General features: G+C 31.1%; 2 protein-coding genes across 2 annotated transcripts; one reads left to right on the forward strand and one right to left on the reverse strand.

The window, feature by feature from the left end:
* The first annotated feature begins 16,253 nt into the window (after window positions 1-16,253).
* LOC108454147 (uncharacterized) lies at window positions 16,254-18,275 on the forward strand. The gene is made up of 3 exons (XM_017752489.2): window positions 16,254-16,401; window positions 16,489-16,607; window positions 18,026-18,275. Exons 1-3 carry the CDS (start codon window positions 16,320-16,322, stop codon window positions 18,143-18,145), a joined length of 321 nt encoding a protein of 106 aa, XP_017607978.1. The 5' UTR covers window positions 16,254-16,319; the 3' UTR covers window positions 18,146-18,275.
* LOC108454146 (GABA transporter 1) lies at window positions 18,259-22,624 on the reverse strand. The gene is made up of 6 exons (XM_017752488.2): window positions 22,380-22,624; window positions 21,087-21,317; window positions 19,626-19,723; window positions 19,348-19,534; window positions 18,890-19,254; window positions 18,259-18,768 (listed from the first exon to the last, which is right to left on the reverse strand). Exons 1-6 carry the CDS (start codon window positions 22,513-22,515, stop codon window positions 18,388-18,390), a joined length of 1,398 nt encoding a protein of 465 aa, XP_017607977.1. The 5' UTR covers window positions 22,516-22,624; the 3' UTR covers window positions 18,259-18,387.
* Window positions 22,625-25,430: the final 2,806 nt, after the last annotated feature.

Raw genomic sequence — 25,430 nt, forward strand, 5'->3', positions numbered from 1 at the left:
ACGGGTAATCGGGTCGAGTAAAATTGAAAAGATACAAATACACAACACAAACAAAATTATTATGTGGCGGGAAAATTTTTCCCCGCCCTTTAATGGAATTACTCGCCATTTTTTTTAAAGCATTGAAATTGGATTATTAATAAGTTGGGATATTAATATATTAATTGACTTTGAGGGTAGCATATCTTTGAAAATCAAACAGAATGTTGTAACACATATTTATTGGTTAAATGCACCCCAAACATCTTAACAGCCAATATTTTTTATATTTATGATATATATTACCATATTAGTTAATGAATCTGAGGCAAACAAAACATATTACACCCTCTACTAAAATCATAAAATTCACTTGTGATATTATGCAAGTATCAAATAATCATCAAGGAAAATTATTGTCACTTCTACTAGTACAAAGCCAAAAATGATGAGCGAGTTGATTTTTCGATCTCATTAATATATATTTTTAAACACAATTAACTCGACATAAGCACAAAAAGATTAAAATTTATTTGTTAGGTATCCCAAGCGTCATACTAGAGGATTGTTGCCCATGGAACAAAAGACTTTGTGTATGATGGATATCGGCGGCAATGTGCAAGGGCAAAGTTTTATTTTTGGGAGTGTTAATTGGGTTATTAATAAAGTATTAAGGGAAGATGATTCTCTGAACAAAGGTGATGTGGAGATAAAATCTTAAATGAGCAACATGGTGATGGAACTTCTAGTAGGTAATTCAATTAATCCCATAGATAAGTTGTTGAACTCTTTAGATATTCAAATAAGAATGTAGATTCGAACGGGGAAGATGATATTAGACTATTAGATGGTGATGTATTGATTAATGTAATTAATGGGATACCATCTATAAGGTTCTATGAAATAGTACACGCACTAATGGAAAAAAAGCATGGCTAAAACACTTATTTGAAACTCCTTGGTCAAAGAATAAAATTTAATGCATTATTTAATAGGACTTGTGTGTCATGGAAGCCATCTCAACCATTTTAGCTGATGGATATGGAGAATGAATGTTACATGGTCAATATCTCATAGTGTAACCATGGATACCATCATTCAATATTGTTGCACCATATTTGCGTATTGTGAATGAATGGACATTTTTACTTGGTCGCCCTTGAACGCTATATAAGAAGAGCTCGCTAAGGGTGATTCGAGATATCATTAGGAATGTAGTATGTATCGACTATCAAACAGATAATGGTAAGAAGGGGGAATTTGCTCATATGGCAGTCACTAATGATTTAAGAATGCCTCTAATCTCTATGATTAGATTAAATACCAAATCCAATTAATGGAGTATGAAGCCATATTGGACATCAATTTTTAGTGCAAACAATACAATCATGTTACAAGGCTTGTTTTGAGATTAGTACAAATATTATGTAAGAGACATGAATGTTATAATTATAACATGAGGAATGTGAAAAGTGCAATGGAGCAAGTTGTTATGCGCCTTGGCGTAGGATCTAGTCACAAGTCTAGATGAGAAAGAATTATTGTTTCGACCTATGGTTACTCAAAAGGCAGATTCGTCCTTGACTGAACCCCCTCTCAAAATAACGTTTCTTTTGATAGAATAATTACTTTTCTCTTTATTTCATATTGGCAGCCTTTTATAGATTGTTAATAACAAATGAAAGAGTCCTAATTGACATAAAATAGAATTCCTAACTTAGTTTATGAAGGAAACAAAAGCCTAATATAATAGATAAAATAAGTAAAACTAAAACTCTTGGTAAAACTTGATATAATAAATAAATCAAACTAAAAACTCCTATTGTAATTAAAGTGTCCATATCATTACTCCCCTTCTCGGAATTGAGCTTGTCCTCAAGCTTAAATTCAAAATAAACTTCAAAATTTATCCAAAATCATCTATCTCATCACCATCTTGCTTGCCTTTAACATCTGGTACTTCTATCCAAAATAACATTTTACATTTGTGTCCCATGGAATAAGACTTGTAACAATTATAACACAGCCCTTTCGCCCTTCTTTCCGTCATTTCTATCCATATCAATCTCTTAATAAATGGTGCAGAAGAACCTATTTTGTCGTTGTTCCCAGTTGGTTCTATTGTTGGTCCCCATCCCTTTACAATGTTCTTAGTTGTTGGAATGATTGAATTGCTGTCAGTGTTTTGGGAAGTTGGCCAATTCAAGATGGCTTGAGATGACAATTTGGAAGAGACATTTTGTTTACATTCCAATTTTTAAGCCATATTCATTGCAACTCCAAGGTTTTCTGGTTGTTGCATCTCAATATCAATTCTAAGTTCCTCTATCAACCCGGCAGTAAAGAGGTTTACTTGTTGTTAAGGTTTAAGATCAGTAGTCCTGGCCAATAGTGATTGAAATTGACGTTGATATTCCTATACAGTCCCAGTTTGGTTCAAGTTGGCAAGTTTTCCGAAGGGGTTATTACTCATAGGTGGCCCAAACCTTACATGACAACACTCTTTGAAGCGCCCCCAATCAAGATTTGCCTCTTCTTCTTCTATTTGATCAAACCACAATTGTGCCTCTTCTAAAAGATGGAATGATGCTCAGCTTACTTTGTCTTATTCGTTAGTTCGTTAATTGCCAAAAAAAATTTCTCATCTTTTCAACCACCCTAAAGGATCTCCAACACTATCATAAGTGGGAAATTCCATCTTAGAGTACCATGGCACCATGCACCCACCATGTTGCAAGTCTAAATTCCTTTTCCTGCCTCCGCTACTGCTCTGTTCTTCATTATTCTTCTCTGAATCTCCTTTCGTTATCTTTTAGACTGAAAGAGATAATATCGTCATCTGCTCCTCTAATGCTTGTTGCCTTGTAGCCATTTGTTCCATGAAAGCCTCCAGCTTGGTTGTCAAAGTCTTTTCATCATCCATGACCGCTGGCTCGAATAACAAGTTGTTATATGCCTTGGCGTAAGATCTAGTCACAGGTCTAGACGAGAAAGAATTCTTGTTTCGACCTATGGTTACTCAAAAGGTGTAGCACCCAAAACCCGGCCCAGACGTTATGGCCGGATCCTACATGCCACATCGAAGCGTTCAAAACATTTTATATTATTGATCCAGAAAAACCTACTTAGTGTTTTAAAAGATAATTTCATTATAGGTTAAAGTGAATGGAAGCTGTGCACTAGGTAGGAAACCAGAAAAGAGGTGGTGAGTCCGTCGGACTGCTTAAGTACCAAGCTCCCTTCGGATCCAATCCTAGACATGCATACCGCCATTGCCACACCTTAACGTCATGGATATTTCTAGAAACCGATTTGATTAAGTCATTTTAGGAAAAGTGATTAATTTTGGAAAATACTTTCATTCGGAAGCTTTGCTTGTTGTCGTGTTATTTTGAAATCAATTGTTGTTTTTTTTTTTGAAAATCGCCCTAAGGCTATCCAATTTCAACAGTTAAAATAAGTAATACTTATCTTAGTAATACATATTAAAACCATCAAAAATAATTAAGCGGCCTTATTACATTTAAAACCCAAAACTTCAAACGTAAATAAAAGGATGTCCAGTTCACGGAAGAAAATCAAACTTTCAAAGCGGGTGGCCACTCGAATTCCCTCACGACTCCAAGCCCACTATGGTTGGGGATTTCTGCGTGGATGAAAATAAAAAGGGTGAGTTTGGGGAAACTCGTGTGTAAGGAAAACCCATTCAAAGTCCAAGTCACTCAAGCTTATTGGGCCTAAGCCCATTCAGTAATGATGGTCTTGGACGAGCCCTTTCAGATTACAATAAGCGGGCCTTAGCCCTTATTCAAATAACAAGATGGCCCATAGGCCCATTTCAAAATACATGCAACATCAATAAACATATGCAAGCCCATTTGGGGAGACTACTCAACCCACTAACCACTACACTCCACCCGTACCAGCCATACACTCCATGTGGGGAATAGCTCAACCCACCTAGCCCAACACTCCACAGTTGCAGCCTTGCTGCTCAGTTAACAGTAAATTGAGGCAAAGCCTCCAAGACGTGGACAAGCCACTTTCAGTACTTCCTCCGTCAATATCCGGTCCATGCATCGAGATAATAACAACATGGCATGCAGTAAATAACAACGATCAAACATGCATTTAGGTCAATTTAACCCTAAAAGTATTTGGTAATTTTGCACCTAGAGGTATATGATAATTTTCCATACATAGGGGTATTATAGTAATTTATCTATTCTTAAGGTTTTCATGCATATTCCTACTTTTCACGTACTAACAGAATCACGCATCGAGGGTTCTTACCGAATTGGGCCGTTGGCCCATCATTCCAATTTGACCCATTAAGCCCAAAAATATCGAGGCGGAGAAATCATGCACTTTGCGGTCAAATTTTGCAGCTTACCAAAAACATTAATCGATTTACCTCACGAGCATTCGCACACTCGCAAATCTACAAAATACCAGTTTTGGCATTTCGGCTTTTCAACTTTTGCCGATCCGGACTAAGAAAGAGGGTGTTAGTTCGCTTTTTGTTTGCGACGATATCTTGTGAGATCTACACACAAGCGCCTACAATTGGATTACTAACACGTTAATCTAACTATTCAAATACTGAACTACTTATTAACCCCTTACAATATTCGCCAACCACACCTACAGATCATAGTAAGCTTATAAGAAATCAATAAGCAACTCATTAACAAATTTTGTCAATGTTTACCACATAATCATAATTTCACTGCAAGCTGTCTTCCTGAGCAACAGTCACTAAATCATTTATAACTGGAGCTACGAAACTCCAAATCAAGTGCTGTTAATTTTCCCTGAAAATAGACTCATATATCTTCTATCCATAAAATTTTCAGAATTTTTGGTTTGACCAATCAATACCAGATTTTTCTTAAAGTTTCCCATGTTTCACTGTTTGACTAATCTGACCACTATTCATTACGAATCAAATTTCTCATTGTACAGAATTCGAAATATGTTCTCGTTTATTTCATTTTAAACTAGACTCATTAAGCTTTAATTACATAATTTATTCACCTTCTAACTCATCTCTCACAGTTTATGGTGATTTTCCAAAGTCACGTTACTGCTGCTGTCCCAAGCAGATTTATTACCAAATCACTCTTTCACACATAACTTGCATGCATGTTATTTAAACATGTATATCACCAATCAATCATCACATATCTATGATTTTACTTAAGTATAATCTCCATTTCATCATTTTAAAGCACAACATATTAGCCGATTTTTCCCCTTAGTATCTAAGCACATGCATGCTCATTTGTTTGGCTCAACTTCACATATCTTCCATTTTTCATCAAAAGAACATGAAACAACAACTATTTCCTTCATTTTAATTCATGACCAAATGCTCACAACACCACCAAAAACCAAAATATGCTTCAAGAGTTAAGGTAGAATCAATAAGAACTCATGAACATCAAGATAGAAGCAAACTACCATGAACTTACCTTCAATTTTCTTCCCCAAGTGACCGAACATTCAAGAGCTTTCTCCTCTCCTTTCTCTTCTCTAACTTTAGGCTATGATGAACAAAGATGGACAAAACTTTGTTCTTTTCACCCCTTTTTCTTTTAATAAAATTTCATATTTCATCCATTTAATTCTTTAATACAAAAGACATGAAATTCCCATTATGGAACATTTACCTAAACCATTATCATGAAACATTTACCTAACCCATTATCATGGAATATTTACCTAACCCATTATCATGGAATATTTACCTAATCCATTATCATGGAACATTTACCTAACCCATTATCAATTTGTATCAATTTGTACCATAAATTATGGATATCAAGTACTCATATTGTCTACAACAACATGATGGCTGGCCACTTCATGTAAAATGGGAGGTTTGTCATGCAAATCCTCTTATTTTGCACTCCTATTTATTTGGCCACTTCAATTTAGCCTATAGCATTTTCAAACATTTTCACATAGGTCCTATTTCATAATTTCACCCCCTTTTTCTTATGGAACAAAAATTAACTAAAATTGTCGGGTTCTATCTTAAGCTTGGGCCTTCTAGAGGCCCACTAACATAATTAAACCTATGCCAACATTCACAGAATTTCCGAAAATTGAGGCGTTACAAAAGGTAGATTCGTCATTGACTGAACCCCCTCTCAAAATAACGTTTCTTTTGATAAAATAATTGATTTTCTCTTTATTTCATATTGGCAGCCTTTTATAGACTGTTAATAACAAAGGAAAGAGTCCTAATTGACATAAAATAGAATTCCAACAAAAGCCTAATATAATAGATAAAATAAGTAAAACTAAAATTCTTAGTAAAACTTGATATAATAAATAAATAAAACTAAAAACTCCTATTGCAATTAAAGTGTCCATATCACAAGCATAGAAGGGCCACCATGGTATGTGGATGGTGGTGAATGTAAGATTTTAACCTACATTATATACCTAATTAAGTCTAAAATCAAGTGATCCAATTTAAAATGACTAATTTATTTACTTTATAGGAGTTAAACCATATTCATTAATTTAGTTACTTGATGGATGTATCGGATAAAATGTTGATCATTATAAATTGATCCTTCCTGTAACACCTTTCACATGTCTTAGCATACAGTAAAAATGGGATATGCTACTAGAATATGTACAAAACAAAAACCTCAAAGATCTTTGGATATTTCAAACCTTAAACCATTTCTCATAAAATCATAAAAAAAATATATTTAAATCATTGGAGGACTTTAGAAACATTTTAAAACCATTTAGAATCACATTGTAGGAGTTCGAAGTGCCTGAGGTAAAATACGAGCTCTAACGGGCTCAAAACTCACAAAACAAAGTAAAAGTGTTACCTAGGGACCTAAGTATCGATACATAACCCCAAATTTTGACACTGTGGGCTATGTATTGGTACCTAGCCCAATTACTATATCATTTTAGCTATTAACTTGCTCTGGCCCAATATGTATAATAAGGGTACTGGAACCTAAGCCCTTAAAGCTGAAAAGTAGTCCAAAAACACTTAAAAACATGTCCAAACACATACATGCCATTTCCATAAGTTACAAGACATTATAAAACAAATTTAAGTCCCTCTTCAATCTCAAAACGCATATCACAACATATTTAAAACAAATAACGAATCAAAATCCGATTTATAACACAAAAAATGTGGGGATGAGCGTTCGATCGAATCAAGTGAAAATAATTTAAGTTAATTGAGTTAACGAGTCATATTTTATTGTCCTAACTCAATTTGATTTTTTTTTCAAATCAAGTCGAGTGAAAGGAAATTCAAATCGAGTCAAGTGAAATTGTTCGAGTTAAATTAAAAAATTAAACATATCAAATTAAAATCTTGTTACAGTATAACTAATTCCATGTTACAGCACATAAATTTGAAACCATATATATTTGAAAACTTTTTCAAAGCAAAATAATAAACAATTATTTTGGAATTTTTATATATATTTTAAACTTTCATTTTTTTTTGAATTTTTGTTTGTATTTTTTTGTTGAGAGAGACCAATTTGCTCATCTTCAAAATTGTCAAGGACCAAAGGGGTATTTACACCGATCTATTATTCGAATTATAAAATTCAACTCGACTCGAACTCGAAACTTGAATTACTTATTTGAGTTTACTCAAATAACTCAATTCGGTTAACTCGAAATTCGATTTTTTCGAATCAAATTGAGTTTTGCTTACCTGTACATAGAGGAATTCAAAATAAAAAAAAATTTACATTTTTCAAATACATATTCAAATCTTAATGTACATGCCATAATTCTAGTAACCAAGTCAATCAAATAACTGAATTACAATTTTAAAATGTCAAACAGCGATGCGATGCTCTCAAGTTGAAGTCCAAGCTACTTAGCAAGTCTTTAACCTAGCGTTTTAAATCACTAATTGTTTAAAAAATTTCAGTTTGAAAACGAATTTCTTGCACAACAGAAAATAATTTTTTTGAAAATTGATCCGGTTTGTGATATTTATAGCAATAAACCTTAAGTCGAAATCATACTTGTGTTTTCAGAAAGATGGATCCTTGTCGTTCCCGATTTTAACGAAACAATCTTTTTCGCTATTCTTGTACCACGAATTGCCTCGAGTGTGGGCTCGATCAAATTGAATCAAACACAAAAAACTAGAAGTAGTTTTCTTTTAGGGTGAAAAATAAAATTCTCTTATCAAATAAAAACTGACAAAATCGTTATTCTAGAAAATATATTTAATTCTCAGGGAATAAAAGTCTCTCTATTTTCGGGCAAAATAATGATATCTGAAAGTTTTGTAAATAGTCTTACCAGTGCCATCTATTTATTGGGAGAGAAGGTAGAACCCTTGTTGAATTAGATAGGTTTATTTCAAATAGAAAAACACTTCCTTCTCAGAGTAGGATTAGGGTGGGTGACACACCCTTAGTATTCCTACTAAGGTTGTCGCCCTTCATATTTCATGAAGGGATTTTGGGTCTTTCTCACATCAGATCTAATTATGAGTACTTCCCGAACTTTTCAATCTAATACTTTGTAATCTGATCTTACCTGATTTGGTTTTTCTATTTCCCAAAATAAACTTCAATATTTATATTAAATAATTTTCTCATTCCAAATTTACCTTTGATAAAATTTACTCTTGATTAACTTTCTAAGAAAATATACTTAATATTTCACCATTCAACTTGTTTATTATGACCGCATGGTTTATTTTCATTTTCAAGCTTTAAAATAGCTCAAAAACATAAACTCAATCTTTCGATCATTTTTTAGAAATCTTTGTTCATTTGTAAATGAATTCATTTTTCGCTTTCATGTTCATTTTCATTTATATTTTTGTTTTCATTCAACACGTAATTCATTTCTAGTTTCAACGAGCTAGTGGAGGGATCGATTGGATATATACAATTTAGGCTCAAATGATTTATAATTAAGTTTCAACTTTTCGCCTATCAATTATAAACTCATTTAGTCACGAAGTCATTCCACTATAATATCGTGACTGAGCTCTCCCCAACGACATACCATTACGAAAGCAACTCGATTAGTGCTTGCCCAATGACCTTGTCATAAGTGTGTTGCCCTCATAGGATATCCTTTATTTATTTGGAATAATATCTGTTCTCCCAATATGATCTTATTTTATCTCATGGTAACCATTACATCTTTCTTTATGAAAAGTCAATTACTATCAAATAGTAATCAAGTCATTCATTACAAATATGAACGACCCATAACCATGTTTACTTTTTATCAACCATGTAATGCCAATGAGAGGATATAATTTACCCATATCCCAGGCTATGAATTCTACTGTTGTGAATGACACTACATATTGTAGAAGTTGTACACCTAATGCACCAATTTTTGGTTCCTTATTTATTCGAACTCAGGCTTTTACTAACATCAAAGTGTACGAGACTCACATACATAGTCTGTCATCCACTTAGGATTTAGTCATGCCATACTATGAATGTCACAAGTGAATAAATTCATAAACAGATTCATGATTTATTCTTATTGGGTCTTGTCTGATGTATTATCAGTCCAATCAGTCACATTTATGACCACGTCTTTTGGGAGTCATCCGTTTTGATGCCCAAGACAAAGCATCTCTATAATTAGACTTGATAGACAATGTATTAATCTTTCAATTAGTTTTCTTGTTTCTGATTAAACTAAGGGTATGTTTAGATTCATCCACTAATACAAGTTGTCTTTTCGTATTACGATCCAACCACGTGATACTACTTAGTATTAGTTTAAATGTTAGACAACCAATGAGCAACGTTTGCTTCCATTTTGCTTTGCGTGCAAAAATCATATGAGGACAATCATACAAATTATATTAATGAAATCCATGAATTTGTTTTATTATTCAATTTGTTCGGAAAAAAATACAAGTTTACAAACGAATATACTACACTCAAGGTACTAGATCTAACAAAAATGCATGAGCTCAATAAGTACACAATGATAATCGTACTAGTCCTATCCAGTTATTAATGTTGATCCCCTATAAGTGTTTTTATTCTTGAACTAGCTTTGCCACATCAAGTGTTTCAATTAAGTCCATTTCTCTTATTCAAATTATGAGATTGAACTTACCATTAATAGTTATTAATTAGTCAAATTATGAAGTTCATAATTGGACTCTTATTGAGTGCTCAAGAACTTAATTGACCATATATCCCTTTAGCCATAATTATGTAGTAGATTCACTTATAAGTTCCATTTATGGTCATTTGGTTCATAAATGTCAAACATTCCCTTTTCATTTCTTTTATTAGGGTATAAGATTAGAAATTATCTTGTTATACCAAATAACATCCAATTATAAACCAAATAGTAAAAATATATATATATATATATAGTATTATGACATATTCTTTATTCACTTATTCATTTATTCAAGTTTCCTTTCAATTTATTTTGCTTATAACTTTTAATACATACTACTTTAGTACACACATACCATTTTTACTTGAAAACAATTCTCATTATACATTTTAATTCATTTCACCCTTAGTAAAATCTAGTAACATGACTCGGATACCTAAGACTCCATCCAAAACACACCAAGAAACACCTAAGTGTTTAGCCATGAGGCACTATACCACATCCTTCCAGACACAACCAAATTGCACATAAATGCATCCATCCAAACACACCCAAAGAGCACCGAAGTTCTAAGTCCAAAGGCATTAGAGTATGCATATGACTGCATAGCTCAAAGGCAACAAAGAGTGCATGTAATATATACAAAGTTGAAGGTAACTGAACTCCATATATAATCCTTATTAACATGTCCAATGTATCTTAACTCTTTTGCTAAGTTTATTAGGGCATATAATAATCGTGGTTATCATACATCAATTAAAATCATTATCAATTAAAACCAGAGACATATTTCAAAGTTTCAGAGTATATTAGACAACCATTTGTCTAATTTTACATAAAAGCACTATAAGTGCTTCTACGTATTGAATAAAATTCATATTTGAAAGCCGTATAACATGTTCATTTATTTATTTAACATCACACTCTTAGTAAATTCAATAGTGGTCATTAAGACCTCAAATGCAAACATAAAGCCAAAGCTTCATTTATGACCACATGAACGTGCTATCATATTCTTATTAGACAAAATAGCCTATTAATCAAAAAATTACCATGGTGATATATTAACATATTACCACATTACATACACATTTCACACATGTTCATAATAGCAAATCATGCTTATTAATCATCTCATGGAAAGTAATTTTCCAAACACCATATTAGTCCACAAAACACTTTATAACAAGGTTTACAAAGCCCTAACCTCTCAAGTCACTTAATTTACTTAATCACAACACTTTAAATAATGGAAACTTTTAAGCATTTTCTTGTATTTTTATTTTCATATTTAATTACACATATTCTTAAACTTTCTAAACATGTTATTGTAGGAAAAGTATGAGTATCCAATTATTGGATGCATAAATACTCAAAATCAAGCTTCCAAGTAATTGGATCTATCCTCTCCCTAACTTGAGAATCCAAAATCCCACCAATCCTCATATTCTCACAAACAAAGATATAATCTAACATGAGGACCTAAGCTTTCTAAGCTTTTATTTAACAACCAATATCAAATAATAAGTTATGGGAGATGGAAATCACCATATCTTACCTCACTGAAGCTTTCTCTCAATAGCTTCAACTTTCTCTCTAAGACTCAACCAAACCCTTGGTGAAAATAGAGAGATTGAAGGTGGAAATGAGTTTTGGAGATGAGTTTCCAAGTGATTTTGACAAAAATTCAAGGTTTGGGTGTTAGGTTTTGGAGAAATCTTAAGAAAAAACATGAAAAATGTAAAAAGAATGAGAACCTCCATAAGAGAAGGCTGGTTGGTTCGAGCAAAAAGAAGAGCTAATAGAGGGCTTCCTCTTCCTTTTTCCAATTTAAAATTTACCCAATTGGGCCAAAATCCCATAGCCCAAGTTTATAGTTTTTAAGATAGTGATCCACATTTAACATACATGATCCAAGAGTCCTAGAATTTATTTTCAAATAATTATTTCATTATGAAATTCTTTGGAAATGACCAAAATGCCTTTTCATGGCAAAAAATATCATTTTACCCATTTATTGAGTCTTTGTATAATTTTTTCACTACAATAAGCACTTATTAAATTCAAATCTCATAATTTACATTTATCTCACAATATAGATTCACAAATAGAAAAAAATACATCTTCTCCCTTTTTCGATAAAATTGGAAAATTTACAAATTATTCCATGTACTTTCTAATCTATCTAATTTGATCCCAAAGCGATTTTTATCATACCATTACATATTCCAACTTGTTTTTATGCCAATTAATATATACTAACTCACTTTTCACATTTAGGTCAAATCTGCACTTCATTCCTCAATTTAAAAAAAAAATAATAATTTAGTATTGTTTGCCACCTTATCATCTCTAAAATTCTTTTCATTGATTTTCATCTCCAAAAAAGCTTTCTATCATAAAAGTTCTTTATCGGACTCATTATTTGATCTCAGAGTAGTTCATATGTCTCATCATAAATTTTGGGGTGTTACACTCCTTCTAGTTCTTAGGGTAACACGCACAAAAAAAAAATAGTCTCTATCACTAGGGGTTGTGCAACAAAATGAAACAAGGTTAAGGGGGACAAATTAATTAATCTTGGTGTTTTTCTTCGTCAAATTCAGTGACCGACTTCAATTTCACATTAAGTAATTTTATATACTAGTAAAAACTATATCATTCCAGAGATTCTAGAATTATTGTTTATGAAACGTTAGATTTTAATTCGCATAGTCACATGATCTTGAATGTTTTATATATGGCATCATGGATATGGTTAAAAGATATATGATTTTCTAATTGAGTGAATATATAAATGTTTCTACGATTGAAAACGAAACTTATGATTTTTACTAGAACTACGAAAGTTCACTTAAAGCATGATCTATTGTTCATTCAAAATTAGCTTACTATCTTTGATTTTATGATCAATGAATTTGATATTAATGAAAAAGTATTATGCCTTTAGGAGGATTTGATTTTAGGCTTTTAGCATACATATTTTTTCATATGTTCTTATGAATTTGATAATAATAAAAAAGTCTTGTGACTTTTGGAGGATTTGATTTTAGGCTTTTAGCACATATATTTTTTCCATATGTTCTTATGAAGTCGATAATTATTGCAATTATTTTGCTTTTATGGTTATTTTTAGATTTGGTGGATTCTTTTTAAGTCATCACTGTTATGTAACATACTTAATTTTGTTTAAAAACTAGGTATATATTATATTATGTATCTTTTAAATATTTCATATAAATGAACATTAAAATTTGTTATTCTGTAACAACATTTAATTTGATGTCTATTTGATATATAATTTGTCAATTATCAAAGTGATCAAATTATAAAATTTTCATAAATGTAAATTAAACCGTGCATGTATAAAATTGTTATCCATATAATTTATGAAATGTTTATAATGATTTTTTGGATAAATTAACTTTACTACTCATTAGAACTTCAAATTTTATAATTTGTTTGAAGGTGAATTATTTAATCTTTGAATAGTAAAATATTGGGAAAACCAATATTTTTGTTGGATGTATATTTTGATGTCCAAAGATAATGCATATATTCTGATAGCATTCTTGAGATGATTAGTATTGCAACAATACTAAAGACCTTGGGGATGATGATAGATGACTCTTTCTTAGTGCGATTTATTTTGAACTTACTATCTCTAATTTATGAGTAATTTTAAAGTAACTATAACACTACTAAAAATAAGTGGGATATTGTTGAACGGGCTAATAAGCTCATTTACAAGTAAACAATATTAAAGAGTCAAGGATGTCATCTCATCAACTTTGTAGGTCAAATAGTTACCAAAAGAACTTAAGGTGAAAACCAAAGAAGAAAAAACACATCCATCAATATCACTAACGACGAGAAAAAGGAACGAACAGTGGATAAATGTCATTTTTAACTTATAACTTATATTAGTAAATTAGTTAGCATGTGAGTTACTTAGTTGCAGTCATCTGCACACACATTCCTATTGGGTCCAAGCCTTGAAATACTTCTTAACATATTTATTTCATCATAATTATTACTTAATAGCAGTACTATGTAGTTGCATTTATCAGGTGAGTAGTGGACAACTTTTTGAGATTAAATTGAATATTTATTTTTGTACTAATTTTTATATACTATTTACCACCAATCTCCTTGTAGGTCAAGGAGTTGGCAAAGGATTTAAGGTGGAAACCAACAGATTTAAGAAGAATAAGATTACACATATCAACGTTTTTAATGGCAAGAGAAGGGAAAGAATGGTCGGTAAGTGTCACTTATGTAATAAAGTAGGACACTATAAGAAAAATTGTAAAAACCGCAAAGTTTAGTTCAAAAAGAAATGTAATTTTTAGGCTTATGTTTGAAATCAATTTAACCGAAATTTTTAATATTGATGATTTGATTATGGTATTAAACTCATGTATCTAACATCACGATGCATGGTTTCCTTTTGATCTAAACCACAAATCCAATTTAAGATTTTCTATATGAGAGGAAATGGACGAAGGCTCGAATTGAAGGCATAAAGATTTATCATTTAGTCTTTGATGCGAACTATCACTTAAACTTATTCTAAGCCTTTTATATACTTTCGGTTTTTAAGAATATTGTTTTTGGGTTTAATGTTAAATTTAGACATTACTGTTTCAATTTATTTAAGAACAAAACTATTTTAGGACTTGAAAACCTTATTGATAGTATATATAAATTGAAACTAGATAATATTTTTATGAAATCATTACTTGTTAGATTATAATAATGTTAAAATTAAACGTGTTATAATAAATAAAAATTCTGCTTACTTGTTACATAAATATTTGGATTATGTATCCAAAGAAAGACTAAAAATTAGTGAAGAATGAGATTCTATCATATCTAGATTTGACTGATCTAATGTATGTGTGAATTGTGTTAAGAAAAAGTAAGACAAATATAGAAAGAAAAGTGCCAAAAAAAAAAAATACTCAACTTCTTAAAATGACACACATTGATATACGTGGACCCTTTGTTGTTAAAACTTTTAAAGAAGAAAAGCAATTTATCACACTTATTAATGATTTTGAGGTATACATTAATGACGTCGAGAAACAATTAAATAGAAAAGTGAAAATAGTAAAATTGTATAGAGATGGTAAATATTCTATATTATACATTAATGCATCATTATCTTGTTTAAAATTAATATTATACTTGTTTTTGTAATTTGTTACATCTAGTCCAACAATTTCAAGCTTAATTAGCATGATTCAAATTAATAATCCAAAAATTTTGTATCTTATTATGATCACACAATTGAAAACAAATTAAATATTTCATGTGTTTAATTTAACCAAAATATAAAATTTATATATGCAATTAAATCATATCCAAATCTTATACCATATTTATATTATATCAAAATACCTTCATAATTTTGAAATTAGCTTAATGACAAATTTAGTCACTAACGTTTAGCCATCAACCTTTTATTTTTTTAAAATATTTTTCTAATGATTCGATGAAAGTACCATTAAAAAATTAACGTGGATGATGTGAAATATTTTAATGAGATGTAATTTATTACTTAAGTAATCCAATAAGATAATTACATGTAAAAATAATGAAATAAATAAATCATACATGAAATTAAATTTAAAGAAAATAAACATAATTATCTAAAAAAGATTTCAAAATGAAGAATGCATATGTTTGTTTACTAAGAAGTTTTAAAAGATAATTAATAAATCAAACAAAAAAATTGAATGTGTGCATTCATTTTGAAACCTTTTAGATAATTACATTTATTTTCTTTAAATTAAGAGTTATTTTTTAAGTTCATGAAATATTTATTTATTTTATTATTTTCCATATGTAATTATCTATTGGGTTATCAAGTAATAAATTACATCTCATTAAAAATATTCCACGTATGAAATTCTATATCATCCCATTAAAAAATCATCAAACCTATTAAAAAAAGCAATTTGAAAAAAAAGAACAAGAGTTAATGGCCAAAAAAGGCTCAAAAATATAATTAGGACTATTTTGACAAAACATGTAAACATTAGACACCAAATTTGTCATTAAACGTTTTGAAATTTATCCCTTTCTACTCTCAGAATGATTCTTCCATTTTCAATTTTTTTTCCCAATGATGGTGTTTGGGCCTAAGCCCAACTATAACCCAAAGATATAATTTCGACGCCAGCGCGCAAGATTGACGGAGAAGAAAGATGAGTGCCGAAAAAGAATCCTCTGTCTCTCAACGTCGCTTGTCCTGCACTAAATGCTTCGACGCTCTCTGGTTTTGCTATTGTATTCCTCCCTCTCTCTATTTTCCTTGTTTTTTTTTTACCACTTTCAATTTTTTTATATGAATTGATCCGATTATTCTTTGGGCAGCTCCGGTTCATCAATTGCAACAGTATTACAGAGAAGGAGTTTTGGATAATTGCTATGGAAAATGGAGTGCTCTTTGGGATTGTTTGTATTTGAAAACCAAGCCCTCTTCTCAACTCCAGGTACTTTTTCCTCTTTCTTTTAGTTTCTTTTCCGATTTAAAAATATTGCAAAAAGATTTAAGGAAAAACTATTATTTCAATTTACATTTAATTTTTTAGCTTTTAATTTGTTAATTAGCTACTTAGTGGTTTCCTTATGCTTAAATTGTGGTTCATAAGCTAAAAGCTGATTGGAGGAATTTATCGAAGATGAACTATCAACAATTAAATGTAATGTCTCTTTCAATTTGAGCAGCCATTGATCACAAATCTCAATTTTAGTTGCGAGTGCCATCCAAATAAGATATCAGGTTCTACTGAGAATCCTAATTGCTTGGGATTAGCTTGTTTTCAATTGTAATGTTAAACTAGGTCTTTCTGTAGTATCTTAAATCTTCCATATTTTTGGGAATTATAAATGGTGCCCTAAATCTCTGAACCATAATGAAAAAAAGATAGCATTTTCACTTTAGGGTTTACAATCAATAACCGACTAGTCTTAATCTTATTGCTATGTTTCGCATGCTGTGAATTCATCTCTTCAATAATGAATTAATGAGAAGTTCCAAAATGTTTAGCTAAGTTCAAACCTGTGTTATACGGATATGTGTCCTATATGAGTATACTTATTTTTTTTAGAGTTATTTCTTATATTTGGAAGAGCATACCCTTTACTCATGGTTGAATATGTGTTGAACAAGGCTTTATGGAAATGAAGGGGCTGAGTAATATAGATTCAAAAGATTTTAACCTTTATCTCAAAGTATATTACTATGATAACTGAGACTAGGTACAGTGGAAGACAAAAAGATGACTATCAATTGGGATATAACCAAAAAATGGTTAAGTGGGTAACCTGGATATTGCAAAGGAACTTATGGGGGGGAAAAGACTCACCATTTCATCTTAGCTAAAGAGTGATTACCTTTTTCATATATGCTTAAATGGTTCGAATAATTTAGGTACACAGAATAAAGGAGTGTGGAAAAGCTCATGCATGTTTGTTTGTGAGGAACTCGAAAAGACAATAATTGCTAGAAATATAAGTAAGTAAATACAATTATTTCTTAGGTGAAGAGGTAAGACACTGACATCTGCACTGTTTAGTTAAAAAAAAGGAAGTCCTTGATGCATTTTGATGGTGACAATTGAAGAGAGTTATTGATATGGCAAAAGTTAAAGAAGTGCCTTAAGGCTTAAGCTTGGGTGTTGTACATTTGTTTATTGGGGGGCTGGGGGTGGGGGGGTAAGAAAACATAGCATGTCCTTTTATGAAACTAATGATGATAACATTCATGTAAACGGAACGATGACTAGGAACTGTAGAGAGGTTTATTGACAGCCCAACTATTTTTTCCATGTAGAAAAAACTTAAATTGCAATTGCATTTTACCTGTGCTATCTGTTCCCCAATAATGAACTGGTCCTGCTGAAAACAGGAAATTCTGGAGGCTCGTGAGAAAGCCGAGTCTCATATTTGGACATTTCGGACACCTGAAGAAGCACAAGCTTATTGGAAGCAAGAATTTGGACATTTAAATGGTCGAGAATCGAAATAGACTTTAATTAAGCTGCTTGTTGCAGACTTACAGCTGAGTTTTCTTGGTTTTTTCCCCTTTAAGTTCCAGTTGTTACCTTTTAGCTATTACAATAAATCAATTTAAATCAAATATTTGATTCTTTCTGCAATTTCACTGAATTCATTCAACATGTGATGGCATAACAGGCTCTCCCTCCTTTACTTTTAAAGAGGGATCGACTACATATAAGGCCAGCCATTGATAAACTTGGTTGGATTATATCATACATTAGCAAATAATCGATAAGTTTTGGCATCAAGAACTATTTGTCTGACTGCTGCAATGGCTGCTATAATTGCCAGTGCAGAGAAAACCACTGCAATGGAAACATTCAACCAAAAAACAAGACTCCGCTTTGACGGCTTAAATGTCAAGTTGAAGAAAACGACAGGTAAGATGAAGTCAAGGGGCATGAAACCGAAAGCTCCAATGACGGCATTGATGTCTCCGAAAAATGGAAGCATAGCTGCAACTGTCGTGGCTATAACAACAGATAGTGATCTCGAGACTACCCTCGGGATAACATTACGGGCAGACAACTCTTTGCTCTTTGGATCTGCAAATGTTCTTTCCAGCACTTCATTTGTTGGCTGCAAGTAGACCTGTGACAAAAACCAGATTTCTATTATTGAATACATGAACCTATGTTGACCCGACACACATGTACCTGAAGAAAAAAGAAGAGTCGGAAAGAAGAGGGGGGAGGGAAAGATATGCGCTCACCACGCCAACTGCTGATAGTTGGAGAATAGTAAAGAGGTTGGTCATCAAGATGAACCATTTTGGCACCAAAGGATTTCCATCATCCACGAAATTACTGAGTAAAAGGCCTTCAGAATGGTTGCCAAATGCCCAATAACCAGTGATGGCTACAGTGAAGAAAGTAATGATAAGTACCGTGTAGCAAACACATAACCCTTTGAACATCTTCCCCTTCACCGGTGGTGCAATTGTTGCCTGAATTTCTGGAATGATACCATTGCCATAAGTTGTGGCAATAATGGCAATAGCATTGAATATTCCAAAAATTCGGCTTTCGTTGTCACCTTTCAGGCCATAATCCTTTTTTGGTCCCTTTGAAGAATTCCCTGGAATAACAAACAAACAAAAAAGCCATTTTTAATTAATCATTGAATCAAGCAGATGATGGAAACAAGTTCTTATTGTATCTCCAGAATTACCTATATATATGGAAGCAGCAGCGGCACAGGCACTATAGGCAAGGCATAGAAACAAGGATATCAAATTAATATGCCTTAGTGAGTGAAAAGATGGGATTTGAGCTAAAACCAGCATCAAGAGCCCAAATATAATAACGAATTCGTAAAGCTTCATACTCCCATTTGGTTGTGATAGCAAGTAAATTGCCTGCAAAAATTGGAAACCATTTTCAATCATCTTAAGCATAACTAATTAATAAATAGGAATTTTCTGAAACTAGAGAAAACAAAAGAGTTACCTTCATACATTGTCCTCCCAGAAGAGTGCAAGCAATTACAGCACCATAGCAGACCATGAATTGAATTGGCCCAACATAGTACCGACCCCATCTTGGCCCTGCACAATACAATGTGTTACAAGAGCTGAATTTAAGCTAGCATTTTTTTTTAAATTTTTATAATTTTCAAGTTCCAAAAATATGGTGCTTAGAAATACATGAAAATTTATTTGATTCAGAGTTAAACAACTTCACAAATAGGAATAACTAATTGCATATGACTTTAGATCATAATCAAAACAAACACACATCATTCATTTGACTCTATTTGTAGAGTTGGCTCACAATGAACAAAATACTAACTTTATATATAAAAATAAATAGATAAAATATTAATTTTTGTAGTTTAAATCTAGTTTGGTAACCCCAAAAACGAAAAAAAAAAAGCTTTCTTATTCTAACTTAGCTTCTTGTTTTTTTTTTTACAACAATACTAAATTAACTCTAGATAAATAGATATATTTATTTTAAAAATTTTAAAATAAAAATAACTATTTGATATATTAACGGTGAAAATTTTTAATTTTAAGTATCCTTAATTAATATCTCATGATGCGATGAAAATCAATGCTTTAAATAATTAGTAATAAAGTTTTACGAGCTACATTAAAATAAAATAAAAATAAGATGTATACACCATTAATATATAAAATAATAATTCTAAATAAAAATAAACAAATATTATATTCATATGTGCTATTTACATATTACAGATCACCAATTTCACCAACCAGATAAAATTATTAAAAAGAACAGTCCATCCGCAATAAAATATGCCTATATTAAAATAAAGGACATCAATTGGTTTTACACCATGGCAATGTCCTTGAAATTGGTGGATGCCAAACTGTCCACTTTTTCATCTTTCAATCAAAATATTTTTCTTCCCTATATAATAGCTATAAAGAAATATTTGAACAAAAATTCAGCCAAAAAAATATAAATTACATAAATATTCAGTTAATAATAATCAGAGAATGTAAATTTATGTGTATTGAAATATATTATCATTTTATTTAAGGGTTAAGAGGAACTATAAGTAATTTTAAATTTTATATAAAAAAGAAATTAATGTTAAAAAGTAATTATAGGAATAGTAAATAATTTGGAGCCATTCAGCAATTCACAAGTGTAAGGCTGACATTTACTGGATCTGCGTACGAAGTACGGGCGAGCTTGGTCATAGCATAGGCATTTAAATTTCTTCATTTATTTATTTGGTAAAAAGGACAAGTTTTTGTGAATCAATAATGCAGGGTCAAATTTTATAAAAAAGTTGTATTGAGTATGTTTATTTATTTATATTAATCTTTTTTCTTTTTCAATATACATACATTTTTCACACATTTAGAAAAAAAAGAAAAGAAAAGAAAGAAAGAGTGAAGTAGTTTGGAAATATTTGTAGGAGAGGAGAGTGGTTACCCAAGATGTCATTAGCCATGTCTCTGAAGCGAAGATGTCGGCGACCCAATTGAGCATGGTGTTCAAGGACAAGAGATAGCAAGTTGTAAGAATAGAAAGTGACCAAAGCTCCGACCACCAAACTTATAATTCCGGCAGCCCATCCGAGGAAGGTGAATGCAAATGGGAGGCTGAGAAGCGGTGGTGCAACAATTGATGTGGTCAAGTGGTAACCACAGTGCAGCCATGATCCTATACTTTCAATTGAAATATGTTAATTAAACAATTCAAACTTCACTTGGCTACGTAAGCTTGAGTTCCCGTTTTCTTTTTGACCATCTTTCAACACATTTCTAAATTTTACTAGCTGATAAATAAGACAATAATAGAAATAAAATAAATTAAAGGTCAATGATATAATACGCTGAATTTTTAGTTTTAAATTATAAGTCTTCAATCTCAATAAAATCTTAATTATAAAAAAGAGTAATATTCCAAAAACCTGCATTTATTATCAACTATATATAAATAAAGGATTTATATTCACTTAAAAGTTATAAAATGGTAATTAAACTATTTAAATATTTTTATTTAAGTTAATAAATTATTTGATAATTTTATTTAAGTCATTGGGCTATTAATTTTTTTTAAATAGTGCTAATTAGCGAGTTTCAAGCAATAATTTGATGATAGGTATGGTGAATCGGAACTTTCAAAGTTTTTTGAATTTTGATTCCTAAATTCGTGACTTTTAAAGTTATTTTATGAAAAAGGCTGAACTGTAAAAGAGAAAAGGAAATAGAGCTTTCATTTAGTGCAGGTGGTGCGAATAGAGAAGGTTATATAACAACGATTTTAATAGTTCAATAGTTCAATGATTTTAAAAAAATTTTAAAATAATTCAATGATAATTTTATAACTTTTAAAATTAAAAGACTAAAATATAAATTTACTAATAGTGTAATAAATTTGAATATAATTTATCTTTTTCTATATATTAATATATAAAATAATGACATATTAGGAAGACATTTTAAAATTTAGTTGATGTGATAACATTAAATTTATCGATGGTATATGATTGAATGTTAACTCCATAAGGAAAAAGAAAGAACAAGTGTTGGAGTTTGTGTCTATGATATAAGAAACGCAAAAAGTAGTGAAAGAGAGAAAAAGGGAGAGCCAGAAAAAAAACAAAGAAAGAAAGTCGGAAGATTTTTCTTGGAAAGCAAATCAAATCAAAGCAATGATCATAAATTATAAGACTTGGATGGAAATTAAAGAGAAAATAGTAAAATAGAATAGTGAATACACCTTTGGATTTAAGAACAAAGAGAGCACCAGCATCGAGCTGCTGATGAGTAGGAGAAAGGTGCTTGTGGTGATCATAATCATCTTCGCCAGCTTCATGTACCGCTTTGGAGTTTGCACTGTTACCCAAACTACCCATCTCTCTCTCTCTCTCTCTGAGATTTCGATACCAAAAACAATGAAGAAGAATGAAAGATTGTTTGGAACTTAGGTCCCCAAGATGGAGGAATTATAAACTAATATATTTATATAAATAATTAAAATATTACCTCTTTGGTTATGGTGTAAAGTCAACCATGTTACAGCAGCCATTCACACTCATCCGTTGGTCATACAATAATGACAAACTCTGTATTTTATTTTCTCAATATATATATAAAATACGAGTCGATTGATGGAAATATCCTTAACCATGTACATTATGATATTTTATTTTCATTATTAAATTTTAATATTAAAATATTTTGTTGAAACCATTTTTATTTTGAAAAAAGGGGATCGACTTTAAAATAAGGTTGGAGTCGCCACCAATCTTCTCCGAGGTGTGATCGGATCACCTTGATCATTTTAATAAAATACTTTAATTTATTAAAATAATGATTTTGGGCCTACGAAAATTGAGAAAACGGGTTTGGGAGTCGGTTACGTACGAGGTAGGATTAGCACCATCGTAAAGCCCAAAATTGGTACCTAATTGGTTAATTTATGTCCTAATGTCGAAAATTTTGAAGAAAAATATTTAAAATATGAACCTTAAAAAATGTGGGAACAACTCGAATTGGATTTTAAGATTCACTCATTCCAAATGAATAAAATACCACATCCAGCACGTTAGGACACGATATTTTAAGCCTCCAAAAACTGAGATCACGTCATGATTTCCAAAATCCGCAACCAAATCTTAAAAGGGTATTCCGTTATTTGACCAAACGAAAAATCGAAACCCAGCATGTTAGGGCGCGATCTCTCGAATTTCCAATCGCGAAACATTGCCTTGTTTTGAGAAAACTCAAATAAAAAACCGAGTCAAAATATACTTGTTTGGTTTGTTTGGAGATAAAAGACAATCGATATTAAGTGAATATGAGAATTATAACCATAATGCAATTACAAAAATAAAAAAAAATAATTACATGCATGAACAATAATATGTGAATACAATATGAAAGCTAATGACAACACGTGATATGCAAAACAATACAAAAACTAGGAATCAATGTTATATAAACAATTTAAAAATGATTAAATATATACAAAGAAATAACACATGCAAAGGTTCAAATAACTTGTATACATATTAAATCGATAATATATGAATGATTATTAAAATATATATTATGTAAGGAAAAAATTCAAAACAAATAATACATAACATAAACAAGTTAATTTAACTAATGATATATATATATATATATATATATATATAAATATATGAAAATGAAAAATGTAAATGATGTATATAACAAGATACTAAAATATTTAAAATAAATAAAATATACAATGATCCTTTAAAGAGAACCAAATTATACATTAATAAATTTAAAAGAAAAAATATATATGTATATATATATATATATATATATAATAAATTTAAAAGAAAATATTTACATAAAATAATATGAAAACAATAATGTACATAGAATAGAGTTAATTTTAATCATACATTGTATGCATAATATATATAAGAATATTCAAATGTAATATCATACAAAATAAGATATAGAAAGAGCTCTAAAATAATGTTTTTTTATTAAAAATAATATTGTCCAAGTGATTTTAAATATATAAATATATAAAAAAATGCTAAGTGAATTTTAATTAAAAAATGAATTATGCAAATAAAAATTCAATTAAAAAATCAAAATAAAAGGAATCCTCCATAAATAAATAAACCATTGAAATCAAAATGGGGATCAAATCGCAATGTGCGCGAATGCATAGGGATCAAAACTAAAAAAATTTTGAATCCTTAAACGCAGCGTTGAAGCATGGACCAGGTTGAATTCTTGCGGAAATCTCAGGGGAAAATTTAAAAAAACAAATAAAATGCAAATAGGGCCAATTAGATGCTAGCACGAAAGAGGGGGACTAATTGCGCAAATCCCCCTTTCAGAATTAAAACGCGCGGATCCCTCCTGTGGGTTGGATCAACGCGCGGGTCAGGCACCCATTAAATGGTGCCCTTTCCTTCTTGCCATTTAAACCAAAAAAAATTATTTTAAAATCATTTTTTTAACCCTTGTGTTCTAAAAAAAAAACCTAGAACTAAAAAATTTCCTTTGTTTCCCCTTGTTTCCAGTCGAAAGGCTAATTCCCCAGGCCTTTAACTGCCACCGAGACTGACTGCAACAATCGAAGCAGGGCCTTCTAGTGGTGCGTGCGCGATGTAACTCTGGTGAGTTTCCCTCTCTCTCTTATATTTTATTTTCACACACAAAAAATAGATCAAAGGATAACAGCAAAACCGAAAGGAGAAGAAAAACTAAAAATCACCTTTAACAAATGTTATTGTTATGGATCTCTGTTTATTTTTTTATATTTTGAATCTATGTTCTCTTCAAAAAAACCCATCATCTTTACAATCAAAATTCGAAGGCTTTATAGCCAACATACAAGCGGTTTCTTACTATTTTTCGTTCAAGTCATAGGTTGTGGAGTTGTGGAGAACGAAGAGTGCAGAGCGCGGGCGCGAACATGGAGCGAGGAACAAGGGGATCGTGCGTGGAGGCGCTAGTACTGCTGTGCAGAGGGAAACTTAGGATTTTTAAAACCCCAAAACTTTGGGCCTATCAGGCCTTTGTATTTTGGGCCTAAGTCTTTGTTTTATGAATTGGGCCTGGTGTAACTAAATTTGGACTGTTATTTTTTTGTTTTTTTGTTTTTTGTATTGGTATGGGCTGAAATTGGTATTTGGTTTTTTGGTTTATTTGGGTTTGTTGGGCCCGGGCAAAAATTGGGCCCTACATATTTTATATATAAAATTACATTTTATGTTCATGTTAAATCATGTTAGTGGCATGATTGAAGATAAACCATCAACAATTATATATGTGA

The sequence above is a fragment of the Gossypium arboreum genome, chromosome 9 (assembly GCF_025698485.1).
Source record: "Gossypium arboreum isolate Shixiya-1 chromosome 9, ASM2569848v2, whole genome shotgun sequence".
NCBI lineage: Eukaryota > Viridiplantae > Streptophyta > Magnoliopsida > Malvales > Malvaceae > Gossypium > Gossypium arboreum.

Excerpts from the sequence above, each read along its gene's own strand:
- LOC108454146 (XM_017752488.2), bottom strand. The coding sequence starts at position 22,515 with ATGGGTAGTTTGGGTAACAGTGCAAACTCCAAAGCGGTACATGAAGCT. Across the intron at positions 19,535-19,625 it reads TGGGAGGACAATGTATGAAG|GCAATTTACTTGCTATCACA; the intron begins GTAACTCTTTTG and ends CAATTTTTGCAG. Across the intron at positions 18,769-18,889 it reads AACTATCAGCAGTTGGCGTG|GTCTACTTGCAGCCAACAAA; the intron begins GTGAGCGCATAT and ends TTTTTGTCACAG.
- LOC108454147 (XM_017752489.2), top strand. The coding sequence starts at position 16,320 with ATGAGTGCCGAAAAAGAATCCTCTGTCTCTCAACGTCGCTTGTCCTGC. Across the intron at positions 16,402-16,488 it reads CGCTCTCTGGTTTTGCTATT|CTCCGGTTCATCAATTGCAA; the intron begins GTATTCCTCCCT and ends TTCTTTGGGCAG. Across the intron at positions 16,608-18,025 it reads AGCCCTCTTCTCAACTCCAG|GAAATTCTGGAGGCTCGTGA; the intron begins GTACTTTTTCCT and ends TGCTGAAAACAG.